The sequence below is a fragment of the Oreochromis aureus genome, linkage group 12 (genome assembly GCF_013358895.1).
Source record: "Oreochromis aureus strain Israel breed Guangdong linkage group 12, ZZ_aureus, whole genome shotgun sequence".
NCBI classification, from domain to species: Eukaryota; Metazoa; Chordata; class Actinopteri; order Cichliformes; family Cichlidae; genus Oreochromis; species Oreochromis aureus.
Window position 1 is genome coordinate 698,446 of NC_052953.1, and position 15,844 is coordinate 714,289.

At 48.2% G+C, this 15,844-nt stretch overlaps 1 protein-coding gene across 4 annotated transcripts; it reads right to left on the reverse strand.

Moving 5' to 3' along the window:
* Window positions 1–491: 491 nt before the first annotated feature.
* LOC116311590 (bromodomain-containing protein 3) lies at window positions 492–11,864 on the reverse strand. 4 transcript variants are annotated; one of them, XM_031728743.2, is made up of 12 exons: window positions 11,711–11,864; window positions 8,274–8,546; window positions 8,056–8,167; window positions 7,836–7,973; window positions 7,596–7,740; window positions 6,704–6,873; window positions 6,222–6,617; window positions 4,766–4,894; window positions 4,513–4,695; window positions 4,091–4,323; window positions 3,720–4,018; window positions 492–3,511 (listed from the first exon to the last, which is right to left on the reverse strand). In XM_031728743.2, the coding sequence occupies exons 2-12, from the start codon at window positions 8,363–8,365 to the stop codon at window positions 3,393–3,395; spliced, it is 2,016 nt and encodes a 671-aa protein (XP_031584603.1). In that variant the 5' UTR covers window positions 8,366–8,546; window positions 11,711–11,864; the 3' UTR covers window positions 492–3,392. The 4 variants fall into 4 exon arrangements, with proteins under 4 accessions (XP_031584603.1, XP_031584599.1, XP_039476471.1 ...); XM_031728739.2 differs by having other exon boundaries at window positions 4,489–4,695; XM_039620537.1 differs by having other exon boundaries at window positions 4,489–4,695; window positions 11,733–11,852.
* Window positions 11,865–15,844: the final 3,980 nt, after the last annotated feature.

Consider the following 15,844-nt stretch of genomic DNA (forward strand, 5'->3'; position numbering starts at 1 on the left):
AAACAACAAACACCGTTCCACCAGCACGTCCGTTTTTCTGCATGATGAAGAAATATTACTGCAGTAAATCAAAGATTCTCTGAGCTAATAAATGTGTTCAGACTGTGATGATCAAACATCTGCTGTAACTCAGAAAACCTTTTCTTTCACATAAGGACTTTGCTGTGGTTTGAAGCAGCAGGAAATTAAACTCATGAAGAAGTCCAGAATTTGAGCCTCCCTTCACAATTTCCCATTCTGGCCCTCGAGCCTTATATTGGAGCCGGGCTTGTGTGTGTGGTGACTGTTTATTAGTTTAGAATTAGCTGCATGTCGACTCTCCGGTGTGTCACGAGGGAGCAGCGGGCTCGGCTCGGCCCTGCCCACTCGGTGCAGTCCACGACGACGTCCAGCGCCAGAGCACGCCTCAGGTGGCCCTCCGAGGACTGCTCTCACTTCATACGTTCATCCGTTAGAGCGCACTCGGTGACAAAAGGTCGGAGCCGCTTGTTTTCAGTTTATGTGTTTATTTATGAAAACAAATGAACTCAGAAAATAAGGATCCCATATCAGTAATTACATCAAATAATTCACTTGTTGTTTCGTCCCCTCTGCGTCTCTACGAGTGGAGCTCGCTCTAACCTCAGATGGCTACTTTACAGCTACTATACAGCGCTCAAACATACGCGAGAAAAACGTACGGCCGGAGTGCATGCAATACATAAAACCACTGTTTCCTTTTCTTATTAAAATACAAAATTAACTATGAGCGTCGAAGCTCGACCATCAACTAAAAACAAAGAGGAGGGTTACTGTGGCAACGAGCTGTCCGCCTATCTGTCGCAGGGGTTTCCGATTGAACGCTTTGCCCCGTCCGTCGAGTTGTAACGCGCCCGCAAAACAAAACGTGCAGGCTAAAGGACAGATCCGTGACAACAGAGGACAATGTGGTGCCACCTGGAGGTCGTGTGATCACGACGTCAGATTATTCTCCAACACCTGTCATTTCCAGGTTTCTTACCAGGTTACCTCCAGGGGGCGCCACAGGTAAACTGATCTCCAGCTGGAGGTTGCCAATAATCAGGAATCAGAGGAGCCGGGGTAGGTGAGATTTTACTGAACACGCCCCCCCAGCTCCAGCCAATCGGAAACCATTTACATCATTGGGCATGTCAATTCAACAGTTTCAATGAAACTCTACGTCTAATATTCATGATTCATCTTTGTTTGCGCTCTGCAGCTTTTACAAAATTCAGAACGCCACCAAGGACGCGGCGGTCAACGTCATGATGAATTTTTCAGAGAAACCAAACTTTCTGTTTGTCGATATTTCCTTTGCCAAGAACCGGCACGGCGTCCAGGCCAAAGAACAACTATGGCCGTGTCCCAGAGAGCCCAACACCATTGGAGGTCTAACCACAGGTCATAGGTCAGAGGGCGACAGAAGGCCTATCCGTCTGACTCTGATGTCAGGTGATCAGAAATCTGGCGCCACATTGCCCGACGTAAGCCACAAACATCCGTCGAGCGCTTGACAGACCGCCGACAGACGTTTTTATTCTGAAATCATGATAATAAGTCGTGACTGCGGTGGGCGTGGCATTTTCCTCAGAAATCGTTTCTGGCGTCCTGATGTACTCCGAGCTGCAGCAAGCAATAAAACCTTAAAATAAATCGTCTAAAAAGCTTTAAAAGAAACGAGGCGCTCTGAGTTTGGACCCTGACAGGAGGCGGTACAGTATGAGTGGTTCTTTTTTGGCGGGGTGAGAATGGGGGCGGCGCTTGAACAGGACAGCAATACAAAGACATTTTATATAGAGAACCTTAAAAGACACAAACAAGTTCAGCACACAACCTGAAAATCAAAAACAGGAAATGTAGTGTTAAAAAAAATAAATCAACGTCTCTCTGTTGACAGAGTCGTGCTGGGGGCGGGGTCAGGATCTCGTGACCCCCCCCACCCACACTGCCACGATGACCCCAGGGACAGACAGGAAGTTGTATGTTGGGTTGCAGGACCAGCAGGGAGCAGGGTTGGTCTCAGAGGTTTTTAAGGTGGAGTTGAAAGATCCAGAAGCCGGTTCGATCCAAAGGGTCAATCAGTTAAAAACCTCTGGTTAAAAAAACCCCCAAACCTTTATTTCCCGCTGAGACGATCCGTCAAGAGTCCACTCGGACACTTTTTAAAGCGTTACCTTATGGGGAATCAGATCCAGAGCAGGCGGCATGGGCACGCTCTGTTCTACCTGCAGGCACGCAGTTTCCTGTTACGTGTTTTAAAGGGTTTAACGCCAAACTGAACCAACCACCATCAACAAAATCAGGGTTTCTGCGGGTGGAGCCTGGCACCGTCAGTGACCCGTCATAAATACCTCAAAACGGTTTAAATAAAGTTTTGAATTAAAGATACTTTTTGTAACAACCTTCTGCAGAATGTAACTAAACATTCCACCACCAGGGGGCACCATGTCACCACTGACTGAGGTCAGGCCTTGTCCTCTTCGTTTTCACACTGGCACAGGAACGTGCTCATACCCGTTTTAAATAAAGTTTACGCTGGTTTCATCTAGTGGCACAAACTGGTATTAGACTAAAGTTTCTCCTTTTTCACCTCAGTGACACACTTTTAATTTGAAAAGCTTTTAATTTTGACATTTAAAGTGGATTTTACAAAAAGTACCTTTAAACTGCTAAACTGTATTTTCCTGCTGACCCCGCCCACCGCCTTACTCCTGTCTGTTTCCCACCTCGCTGGTTTTCTCAATCCCAGTTTAAAGTAGCAGACGGCACATCAGAAGGAGGGGCTAAACAACGCCTTGCCACCAGGTTCAGAGAAAAAACGCTTTTCTGTAAAACTGTTCTGTGATGTCACACGCTGACATTGTCAGGTCTTCTCTCTGCTGCAGCGCTGCTGACACCTTCAAATGAAACATGAGATGCGTTCAGTCGTCTCAGTATCCACAAACCCGCTGAGATCCCCTACTCCTCCTCTCCAATGATACTTGTGGAATGTATTCAGAGGTCAGGGGTCACCGCCGGCGGTCCACGAAGAAGAAAAAGACGAAGAAAGAAAGTCTCAACGGTTGCATTTCTGTCCACCGATCAGTAAGACTCCCAGACCGGCTGCCCATCGCTCTACCTGACTCCGCCCACATCCTTCCTCCTCCATCACTTTCTTCTTCTGTCTGCAGTCCTCCAATAGCGGAAAAAAACAAAAACAAAAAACAAAAGCACTAGGAGCTAAAAAAAACAAACAAACAAACAGGTCAGCCTATTTACATCCAGTCTCTCTGTGTTTAAACGTGTGTGTAACAAGTTCAGAGTGTGTATCTCTGTCTTTGTGTTTGTTCAGGATGGAGGTGTGTGTGTGTGTGTGTGTGTGTTCAGTAACACATGTATGTGTGAACGTGTGTTCAGTCTGTGTCGGAAGATGAGGAGGTTCCTGTCGAGGAGCTGTCATCGGAGGAGGAAGAGGAGCTGCCACTCAAACGACTAGCCCCGCCTCCTGAGGCCCCGCCTCCAGCTGCCTTCTCTGAAAAGAGAAATAAAGGAATGCGAGTCAATGAGACAGTCCCGGCCAGGTGACAGTTTCTGTTCTCGCTCGACGGCAGCGACAGAGGGGATGAAGATGATTGTTGCCTAGACAAGACGGCTCAGTCGCACAAGTCCAACACTCACATGATGAACCCCCCCCTCGTATCGGACCGCCCAGACATCGACGGCTTTAAGGCGGTACTTACGCAGTAGCTTCCTCTGCTTCTTCTGCAGGCAGGACTTGACGTAGCGCTCGAGCTCTCGGAGCGTAGAGGGTTTGAGCGTCTCGAAGTCGATCTCGATCTCATCGGGGTTGGAGTCCCTCAGCGACGGCTCTCTGGTCTGGATGATGTGCACGACGCGGCCCAGCTTCTCTCCCGGCAGCCGGTTGATGTCCAGACTCAGCTGCCGCTTCTCGTCGTACGACATCGGCAGCGATGACTCCTCGCCGTCGTCCCCGTTGGCTGAGCCGCTGCCCGACGTCTTGCTGCCTTTCTTGGGTTGCCTGGAAACACAGTCACTGCGGTCACTACATTGTCCCTTTTCTCAGGTGGATTTGCTGAACACCGAGTCGTACCTGGTTGCCGTCACCGTGCTGTTGGCTTTTCTGGCTGGCGCCTTCTTCTGATTGGCCGGTTTGGGCTGCTGGGCGGTGGCCTTTGGCTTCTTCTCTTCCTCCATCTTGCCTTTATTTCCCTTGTCTTTCTCCTTGTCTTTCTTCTTCTCCTTGTCTTTCTTCTCTTTCTTCTTCTTTGGCTTGCTGACCGGCGCCTGGGACAGGACCGCCAGCTGCTCGTGCACCGCCTTCAACTGATGGAATAAACTGATTATCAATACCCGTCACCTGTGATCAATACACGGCCACGCCTTCACGGGGTGAGTCACAGGAGCCATGGATATTTCAAACATGAATGTCAGGTAAACAAATCGTGAAATCTAAAATGATAAAAAGAAGAAAACCAAGATGTTCTTGACCTGTGATTGGTCGGCAGCACCAACCTGCTCCTGTAGCTCAGCCAATCGCGTGGCCCGCTCCTCCTCAGAGTCGGATGATTCGTCAGAGGAGGAGTTGTTGCTGCTGTCGGAGGAGGCGGTGCTTTTGCTGACCACCGGTGTCGTGGTGGGGACCGACGCCTCCAGGCCCTCGTCAGGGATTTTAGCGAAACGCATTTCGAACACGTCCTGAGGGCAGACGGGTTATCGATACCTGATTGCAGCGATCGATCGAGCAGGAAGCGGAGGCTTTACGTACCTGCAGCTTGCGGGCCATGGCCACCACCTCGTGGTCTGGGGGGTTGTACTTGTAGCAGTTGGAGAACATTAACCTGACGTCAGTGGCGAAGCTCTGAGGGTCGCTGTACTCGCCTTTATCCATTTTTTTCTGTCAGGAAACAAATGAACGTCAGAGATGGCACCAAACCTCCGGTTTGGACATCTGAAGGTCCGGAGTACAGACATCCAATGGCGCTAAAAGGTTACGGTTTTCCACCAGAGCGAGCTTTGAACTGGCCGCAGGAGCGGGAATTGCCGCGGCCCACATCTCGACATAGCGTTGTTATGATTTTTATGTTTTACTCAGTAGTACTGCAATAACGTCGTCGGGGTTATTGCAGTACTACTGCATACAATAACGTATATTATCTGCACTCTGCTGTACTCGTTCAACTTCAGATTACGTGCTTGGAGTCAAACTTTGTTTGAACCCAGCCAGTCAGAGTTATCTCATCAGGCACCGCCGCCACCACTGAAACCTGCTGTTCCCACGAGTACCTGCTCCAGTTGGCTCAGCTCAGGTTTGCCAATAACACCTGGTACCACGGGTCTTTTTAGTACCTGCTCAGCGGAGGTTTCAAGCGATCTGAAAATGTAACAGACTGCGTGCCATCGACAGGCTAGTCATCAGTGTCGCTAGATGAGTCGTAACTCATCGAAACCCGAGGGCAGCGGTTACATCGCACAATGCCGCAGTCCCTGAGTGCGACACAGATGGAGCAGCAAGTACACGGACGCCTCCACGTTTGTTTTAGCGTTCATGTCACGTTCTTATTATGTCATCGGACGCTCCGCCCCGTTGCTATGACAGTGATCGCGCACATCAGGTGGTACTCAACTGTAATGGAAAACCAGTCGATCCGAGTCAGTACTAATGGAAACAGAGCTTCAGTCACCACAACAACTCACAAAATATGGAAAAAACAAATCAATCAACCAATCAGCGCTGAGCGCGTTTCGAATGAGCGGGCTTTACCCAAGACGTGGGGTCTGACTGTGTGCTGCACCACAAACAGGAGGAACAGGTAAAGCCTGCGGACGCTCACCTGTGGATCTACAACTAACACCACACAGAACGATGAGGGAAGCTCAGGTAACGCCCACACACCTGATCCTGCCGCACACGAGGAAACCTTGTCACTCTAACGCCTCGATCTGTTTGAGGTTTCCTCCATGCTGGCGAACGTCGCGATGTCATGACAGCGTCGACGTGTGTTCGGTAACAACGAGCAGAAAGGCCCTCCCTCACTCTGGGTCAGTTCCCGCTCTCACAGACTTTCTTAATTTTCTTTAAAACATCAAATCTGTGATATTGATCGCCACCAATCGACTGATCACGTTGTAATCAGAAGAGTTTCTACAACGCCTGCAGAGTTTGAACCACCGTTATCCTCTGAGCTCACTCTAACCTCGTGCCTGCGTGATGATGTCATTACCCGGATGGTGCTGAGGTCCATGGGGTGTTTGATGATGTCGTGGTAGTCGTGCAGCTCCAGCGCCTCAGCGTCCACGGGCTTGTAGAAGGGCCAGGCATAGGCGGCGTGCTTCTTCGAGAGCATCTCTTTCAGGATGGCGTCGCAGTGTTTCATCTGCTCGCCCAGCTTACCGCCTTTCCTCCCCCCAGGGCCGACGCCTCCGGCACCCATGTCCCCAGCCGCCAGGTCGTCCCCGGTGTCCCGCCGGGTCTTGGTGGGGCGGGCGGCGGCTTCGCGGCGAGACGAGGCCAGTTTAGCCGGTTTGGCGTCCTGAGCGGAGGGAGAGTCGGCGCGGCCGGCAGAGATGGCCGACGTGGTTGGAGTGGTGGTGTCGGCTTTCCTCTTCACGCCTTTCTTCTGTTAGAGAGACAGACAGGTGGAGAGGGCGGGCTCAGGTACCGTTTCAGGTCACATGACGCCATGTCGCCACACACGCCTCTTACCTTAACCACAGGCTGGGCAGATGGCATCAAGGTCGCAGGAGGCTGAGGTGCAGACACAGGGGGCGTGGCCTGGACTGGTGTGGGCGTGGTCGAGATGACTGGCGTCTGAGAGGGAGAGGGGGAGGGATAAGAGGGGGGAGGGGAGGCTGAAGACTCTGCCTGTTGACTCACTGAAAGAGAGACAGGAAGTACTGTTAGTACTTCCAGTACTGCAGTATTTCCTGCACACGTTCAGGATTCTGATCTACTTCTGCAAACACAGAACCCACACCTGAATACCTGATCAACCAATCACATTCATTCACGCTTATTTCATGTCTCCTTCATTGGCCGGTGGGACAGGAAGCTGTAACGTTTCCATGGATACAGTCTGAAGTCTCACAGCTGTCACCTTACGTCAGCACCTCTGAGCGCGCTCAGACACAAAGTCAGACAGGGATCGTTGTGTGTGACAGAAGAGTCACATGACCCGCGAAATGCTACTTGTAGCTGTTATCTCTGACCTGGGTTGAAGTTTAGTTAAGTTAGCTGGCACAGAGAAATGCAGGCTTTGCTGAGATTCCTTTGTAGCCACGCCCCTCAGCCGCTCGGTACCTCAGTGACATCACTGGGCTCTGCTGTCGGATGTACGACAGAGTTTTACATTTGTTTAGTTCAACATTTTTAATGACAGAGCTCTCTCGGAGGCTCTGGCCTGAAAACGCTTCATGGTGAACGTTCTCTTCTTGATTCTATTCGTGGATTTTATTTATTTCAATTTCAAAATTGCATCCCAGCATTTTGGGCTTTACCTGCTACCTGAACTGTTGTTTCTCTCAATAAAGGTGAGTGCAGTGTAAGACCTGGGTCGAAACAATCTCTGGCACCGCAGCGTTACCTGTATCCGTCTCACCTGTGGTGGCGGCCGGCTGTTTGCTCTTGTTCTTGCCTTTGGGAGCTGGAGGCAGCAGAGCGACTTCTTCTTGAGGCATCTGAGCGACTTTCTGCAGGAAGATCTTCTCTAAAGCCTGAGCCATGAGGACGATGTCGTCTGTGGGCTACACACACACACACACACACACACACACACAGAGGTTAAGGCCATCACAGCTCCACACAGGTGCACTCAGCGCCCTGGCTCCGCCCTCTTTACCTTGTTGTAGATGTAACAGTTGGTGAACATGGTGTTGAAGTCCTGCATAGCCTCGCTGGCGCTCCAGTAATAATTGTTCTCCAGGCGCTTCTTAATGGTTCCCATGTCCATCGGGTTTTTGATCACTTTGTGGTAATCCTGCACACACCAGCGTGGTCAGGAAAACACTCAGCTGTGTGTGTGTGTGTGTGTGTGAGACGAGAGAGCAATGGTGACTCACGTGCAGACACAGCTTGATGGCGTCCACGGGCTGGTAAAAGGGCCAGGCAAACTGATGCTTCCACAGCGTCTTCACCACCACGTTCTGCATGTACTGCAGCTGGTTGGTTTTCCTGACACACACACGCACACACACACACACACACACACACACAGTCAGCACACACCGTTCACCTGCCTCTAACAGCCTATCAGGAGTCTTTCTCAGGTGTGTCCTACCTGCCCGGTTTGGTGGGGTTGGTGACCTCAGGGGGGGGCGGGTTGGTGAGTGGAGGGGGGCTGGGGGGCGCAGCCTCGGGGGCGTCCGACATGGTGGACGACGGTGATGCAGCGATGCACAGTGGGACGGCAGCGTCTGACCGGAAGGTGAAAAAGCACTCCTTCTGTGGGCCGAGGCCAGGTGTGTGTGCACAGGTGTGTGTCCGTGCACGTGTTCAGTTCAGCCGCTTCAGCTCAAGTGTTCCCCGAAGAGACAAACTCCCATCGCACGACCTGAAAAACACAGAGAGGGGCGGTGATGAGGGTTTATTGATTCTGGGGAGGAAACGCTTTTAACCCCGCCCATCACATCAGTTTGAGGTCATTAACCTTTTCCTGTCCAAACATTCAGTCCGCGATCGGAGTTTAAAGTCAGCTCGCTGGTTTCCATCTAAAGCTGATGTCTCTCTAAGAACTTAATCGTACAGCGGCAACGTTTGGATGGACGGTGACGTCCAGCTAGCTACGGCGCCGCGGTTACACTAACACAAACGAACGAGCTCTGAGAAGCTGGAGGATGAGGGATGTTTGCCACCATACGTTTGGAGGAAGACGCTAAAAACTGAAACTTCAGCTCAGGTCGGTCATTTAGTCCTGACACTCAGCTTCACGTCTTCGGTAAGAGCGAGTCTTCTCTGAAGCGTTCTGGAGATCTTTGGAGGCGGGGCTCAGCGAGGTTTTAAACTCTGGGCGATGAATGAAGTGTAACAGGTTAAATGGCAGCCGGCTGTTTGATCTCTGAGTGCAAACACATCAGAGAGCTTCCAGGACAAGCCTGGCTCAGCTGCTGCACACATCTGTACATAAAGGTTTAAAAACAGCTGCTTCAACATCTGGCAGCTAACGAGGTTAGTGAGTGTCATGACTGGGTGTAAAAGCCCAGCCCAGAAGGCTGAGCGCTTCAGCTCTGTGAGAGGCGGTGAGGGTCACTCAGAAGGAATCATCACCTACAGATCAGAAAAACCTGAACGACAGGCGCAGCTGCAGAGCTGCAGGCTGTGGGTGGAGGTTGGTGGAGGTCAGACCCTAAGACCTGACTCTGACGTCGAAATCACTGCTTGGACTCGGAAAGCTCAGACTCCTCCAACCAGGATCCAGAAACACCTGCACCTCCTGTCTGAACTCATTCAAGGTACACTGAGTGGAAGCTGTGCTGTGGTTTGACCAATCAGAAGTTGAGATTCTGACTCGAGATCATGGACGCTGGGCTCTAGAGCAGAGGGAACATCCAGGTTGTTGTCATCGCTCAGGTCAAAGCAGCATCTCTGCACATGCAGGGGGAGACTGTGACCTGTGAAGGCAGGTTTAGGAGCAACGTGCAGTCTGGACCACCGCCTGCTGAAACATCTGGAGCTTCATGAAGCTACAAACTGCATGGAGGAGGCCCGAAGCTCACCAAAGTTTTCCAACTCCTACAAACTGTTACTTTCTACATGAACCCAGTTTGATTACAACACCGAGGAGCTAATAATCCAGAGCATCAGACACACAGCTGATCCTTGAGCCTCGCGCTGATTAGAATCTGACTCTCAGGCCACAATCAGATTTATCAACAGCAGATAATCAAGGCTGCAGCGACTGTTATTAATAAACTGACAGATTATCCAACCACCAACCAATAATCTGTCTAGTAATCAGAGAACATCCAACGCTGAAAAATTCAGTCATTTGTTGCATCAACAGGCCTAACGCCATGTGGGCAGGTCCCAAGTCAAACTTTATTCAACTAATCCTCGCGGTACACGTCCAACCCTCTCTCACTGGAGTCCATTGATAAAAGTGCAGTGACTCATCAGCTGTTGTTGACCTGCTGCAGGTCCAGGATTACTGCATGAGTTTTTCTCTCTGATCTGGATGTGTCCATGTGTTTTACTTTACACTTTCTTTATTTCCTGTTTGAGTTCCTGTCACAAGAATGTACCAACAAAGTTTAGCTTTACGATGGCTTGATTTGTGCAGTAAGACCGTCTGATGAAGGCCCGAGAGGCTGTTAACTGTTCATAGCAGCGGATGAGATGCAAATCAGGGCTGTCAGTATATTTGAAGCTCAATTATTGATAGGTCTATAATGCATCAAGTGATAACAGTTATGTAACTGTTCTTGTTAATGTGTCGGTTTGCTTACAAACATTAGTTATTAATCTGTCATTAGCATGATTTCTTTGACCACATTGACCCTGAATTAAAGTCTACAATGATCACAGCAGAAATCTGAGGGAAACTCGTGTTTATCCAATCAGAGCAGCCGTCTGATCCCGTTCAGCTAAACATTCAAATAAATAACTATTAATCAAAAGTCACTCAATGTTTCCTGTAATCCATTACCTGATCACTTTTTAGTTTTTAATTATGTCCACATTTAAAATACTCTTACAGCCACAGGTGGCACATTACAGATTATTATTTTATGTTAATGAAAATTTCTGAGACTGTCACAAATCCAAAAGGCAATAAAGTGAAAACAAAGTATGCTGTGAACATTTTTATATTTTAATCACAACTGATGGAATTAAGACAACAGATCTGTGGGTAGTCCAGCCTTCAGTCTCTACCTGGAGTCCCTGCTGATTTAAAGCAACACCACGAGTCAAAATGAGAGAAAAGGCTCTGAATGTCAAACCGATGACAATTTATTTAAAAAAACAAAACAAAAACAGGACGGTATTGATGTTATGCGAACTGGTGTACCTAAGTGGGCATGTCCTGGACAGACCTGGGCCTGAACAGATAATACCCGTTCTATGATCTCCCGCACCCAACAGACCCCATCAGGCCGTCTAAATCCGGGACCGGGACCCGGAGCGGCAAATCCGTGCAGACCCGGGCCCGTCCTGCAGTAGCCCGGGGCCGCCTGTGTGCTGCTAATAGCCAAGCTAACCGCTACGAGCCGCCGTTGCACAAGGCAAACCGCACACATGACCTTACGTGGCGGCTGCACCGACACCCCGACGGCTCGGAGTGTCGGTGGAGCTCCAGCCCCGGTGAAGTTGGCTGGAGCTCGGCTCTGGCCGCTCCACTTCGAGCTCCGCACAAACATCCATTTACCTGCTTTAAAAGATGGCGGGCACAGCAACAGCTAGGTGGCTAACGGAGCACAGCTCCGCGTCGAGGCCGTAACACGTCGGTAATAGCACCCACGGAGGCCGAGGGGCTGACGAAATGCGTGTCGGGGTGATATATCGGCCGCCGGAATCTAATTTTCCGCACTCCTGGCACATTAGCGCGGTTGCATTTTCCGATATTTGCGGACGTTACCGCTCGATGTTTGGCTAGCTAACGCAGCATTAGCCTGTTAGCTGAGCTTTGTCTAAAGGCGCCGAGCGGCCAGCCAGGCTCCGACACAGACCAAGACTCTCCGCTCTGCCCGCTCTTTCCCTCCGCTCCCGGTACCCGCTCACCCCACTTCTCCCGCTCTCACACGCTCTTTACTCCGCGTCTCGGTCCTCCAGCGGTCCCGCGGCGGCTGCGACTGCTTTCTGGAAGGTTTTTATTTAGCAAAGTAGCATAATAGATGAGTTATCAGCTGTCTTGTCCGTACGCAAGCGCAGTGCCGAGCAGCATCATGGATTTTGACGCGATGTGATTGGCTACGACGTGCTTGCAGGGCTTTGATTTGTTGCTAGGTGGTGTGAAGAACTGTGATTGGTGCAGGAGGCAGTTAACACGCAGTGATTGGCTGGGCCGATGACCGGGCTCTCGTGATTAGCCGGTAAAGCTGACGGTATTCAGAATGGCGCCGCGGGTAGAACTACGTCTCCCAGCATGCACCGCGGCAGCGCGGCGCTGTGCTGACGCTGATCAGTTATATATATCTAAACGAGACTTTGAAACGCTGTGTCTGTAAATTGGTGGCGAACAGCCTTTTAAATAAAACGATGAAACGTCACGGTGAAAGAGCACAAGCCTTAAAACACACTCGGCACTATTCAGCAGCTTAAATACTTCAGTCTGCGGACCAATTCAATTCAATTCAATTTTATTTATATAGCGCCAAATCACAACAAAAGTCGCCTCAAGGCGCTTTATATTGTACAGTAGATCGCACAATAATAAATACAGAAAAGAACCCAACAATCATATGACCCCCTAAGGGCAAGCACTTTGGCCACAGTGGGAAGGAAAAACTCCCTTTTAACAGGAAGAAACCTCCGGCAGAACCAGACTCAGGGAGGGGCGGGGCCATCTGCTGTGATTGGTTGGGGTGAGAGAAGGAAAACAGGATAAAGACATGCTGTGGAAGAGAGACAGAGATTAATAACAGATATGATTCGATGCAGAGAGGTCTATTAACACATAGTGAGTGAGAACGGTGACTGGAAAGGAAAAACTCAATGCATCATGGGAATCCCCGGCAGCCTACGTCTATTGCAGCATAACTAAGGGAGGATTCAGGGTCACCTGGTCCAGCCCTAACTATATGCTTTAGCAAAAAGGAAAGTTTGAAGCCTAATCTTAAAAGTAGAGATAGTGTCTGTCTCCTGAATCCAAACTGGAAGCTGGTTCCACAGAAGAGGGGCCTGAAAACTGAAGGCTCTGCCTCCCATTCTACTTTTAAATACTCTAGGAACAGCAAGTAGGCCTGCAGTGTGAGAGCGAAGTGCTCTAATAGGGTGATATGGTACTACAAGGTCATTAAGAGAAGATGGGGCCTGATTATTTAAGACCTTGTATGTGAGGAGCAGGATTTTGAATTCAATTCTGGATTTAACAGGAAGCCAATGAAGGGAAGCCAAAACAGGAGAAATCTGCTCTCTCTTTCTAGTCCCTGTCAGGACTCTTGCTGCAGCATTTTGGATTAACTGAAGACTTTTCAGCGAGTTTTTAGGACATCCTGATAATAAAGAATTACAGTAGTCCAGCCTGGAAGTAATAAATGCATGAACTAGTTTTTCAGCATCACTCTGAGACAGGATATTTCTAATTTTAGAGATGTTGCACAAATGGAAGAAAGCAGTCTTACATATTTGTTTAATATGTGCATTGAAGGACATGTCCTGGTCAAAAATGACTCCAAGGTTCCTCACAGTGTTACTGGAGGCCAAGGTAATGCCATCCAGAGTAAGAATCTGGTTAGATACCATATTTCTAAGATTTTCAGGGCCGAGTACAATAACCTCAGTTTGATCTGAATTAAGAAGCAGAAAGTTAGCGGCCATCCAGGTCTTTATGTCTTTAAGACATTCCTGCAGTTTAACTAATTGGTGTGTGTTACCTGGCTTCATGGATAGATAGAGCTGCGTGTCATCTGCATAGCAGTGAAAATTTATGCTATGTCTTCTAATGATGCTGCCTAACACTAGAATTACTGAGCCTTTTTTCCCTGGTGCAAGTCCCTACTACTAGATTTACTGGCCTGCGCAGATTTGCGTAAATTCCCCCCGACCTTAACACCTCTTGGCACCCCGCTGAGATTTTCACAGGTCGTCAGCTCCATTGTTCTCCTGCTTTTGTTGTGCAAACACACCTCCCCAACCCCTAACCATGAGAGATTCAAGTTTTTCCTTCCCTGCAAGGCTGCTTTCCTTCCTTACCTGCCTGCATGCCTGTCCATAAACATATATACACAGAGTTGTACATATATTTATATAGCCACACCTTATATAATATGCATAAAGTCTAGTTATACACACAGACACATCTATATCATATATACACACACACATATATATATATATATATATATATATATATATATATATATATATATATATATATATATATATATATATATATATATATATATATATATATATATATATATATATATATATATATATATATATATATATATATATATATATATATATATATATATATATATATATATATATATATATGTAATATATATATATATATATATGTATATATATATATAATATATAAAATGTTTGTATAGTGCACTTTCTATACCTTGCTCTGTCCACTTTTTTTGCAATGACAATGCAGATTTTCCACTTGTGGGACAAATAAATGCAGATTTGCTGTGTGTGTGTGTGTGTGTGTGTGTGTGTGTGTGTGTGTGTGTGTGTGTGTGTGTGTGTGCGCAACATTGGCATTTGTTTACTCAGATCCAAGGCAGGCCAAACCTCTGTGTTACAACCTACATACAAAAGACAGACATTCACAATATATGGGTACACAAGTCTGTTTTATTTCAAAGTCTTTCAAACTTTACAGGGTTTGCAGACCCAGTGTCCATCATCCCTGCATTTGGCACAGGTGAATTTCTTACATGTTGCACAGGTAAATCTGCTGCGATTCCTGTTGCAGCTCTCTTGCACCTGGCACTGCATTGTCTTTACAGTCCCTGGCACAGCAGCTGCAGCAGCCTCCCTCTGTGCTAAGATTTCCTTGTGCTGCATGAATCGGCAACGAAGTTGCTAAGCTAGAAGACGCAGAAACAATCTTCTTTTGCCTGTCCACCCTGTACATGCCTTGTACAAAATGTAGGCATTCACTGCCGCCAGGTCCAGCATATTGTAGAAAACCGCTACTGGCCACCTGCGTGTTGCTGATCTTACAGAATACATCCGTGCCATTTGGTCCAACACGTCTACACCACACTGTAAAAGCAGAGCGAGAGAGTCATGAGTATATGTTTTTTTCTATAGGCCTGTATAGCACACATCAGAAAACATTGTAGCACTGATGTAAAATTGTACACACATTCACATACCTTCATGTGGTTGTAGTCTGTGATCGTGTTGGGTTTCCTCTTTCTGCCGTCACCGATCGTCACGTCTTGGTGCATGGAACTTAGAACACACACAGTCTGTTTTTTTTTTAGGTGCATAAATTGTCAAGGAGACACTGCCACTTCTAAGCACTGAAGTGGAGAATACCTCTCGCTTTGCAGTATCTTTTGCAAGTTGAGGAAGTTCACGCCGGACTTTATTCACCATGCCCAGTAATGTTGTTTTGCGCTGCAGCAGTCTGTGCGACAGTGACAGTGAAGTAAAGAAATTGTCCGTTGTGATATTTCTTCCATCATCCAAAAACGGCTCCATCAGTTTCATGACCACGTTCTCTGCCAGCCTCTCTCCCTTCTGACGACTGGGGTCCTTTCCCAAGTAAGGAGATGCACTGCAGACATATTTGGTGTCCAAATCCGTGGCCATCCAGAACTTGATCCCAAATTTGTCTGGCTTGGTTGCAATATACTGGGTGAATGGACAACGAACCTTGGTAGGGAACAGCTGTTCATCTATGGTCATGTGTTCCCCTGGAGTGAAACTCTTAGCACAGTTCTCGTTGAAGCGTGTCCAGATGTCGGAGATCGCTGCAAATTTGTCTGTTTTCACCCGTTCTGCCCGCGTGTCCCTGTCATCAAATCGAAGGTGTTGCATAATTGAAATGAATCTATCTCGGGCATTGTCTCTTTGATTAGTGGCACCAGAAAACTTTCTGACCAGCAATCCACAATGGCACCAACAGGACACATGATTGCTCTTACAAACAGGATTGAAATGAATGCCATAAGTTCATGAACTTAAAGCATAAAGTCTAGTTATACACACAGACACATATATATA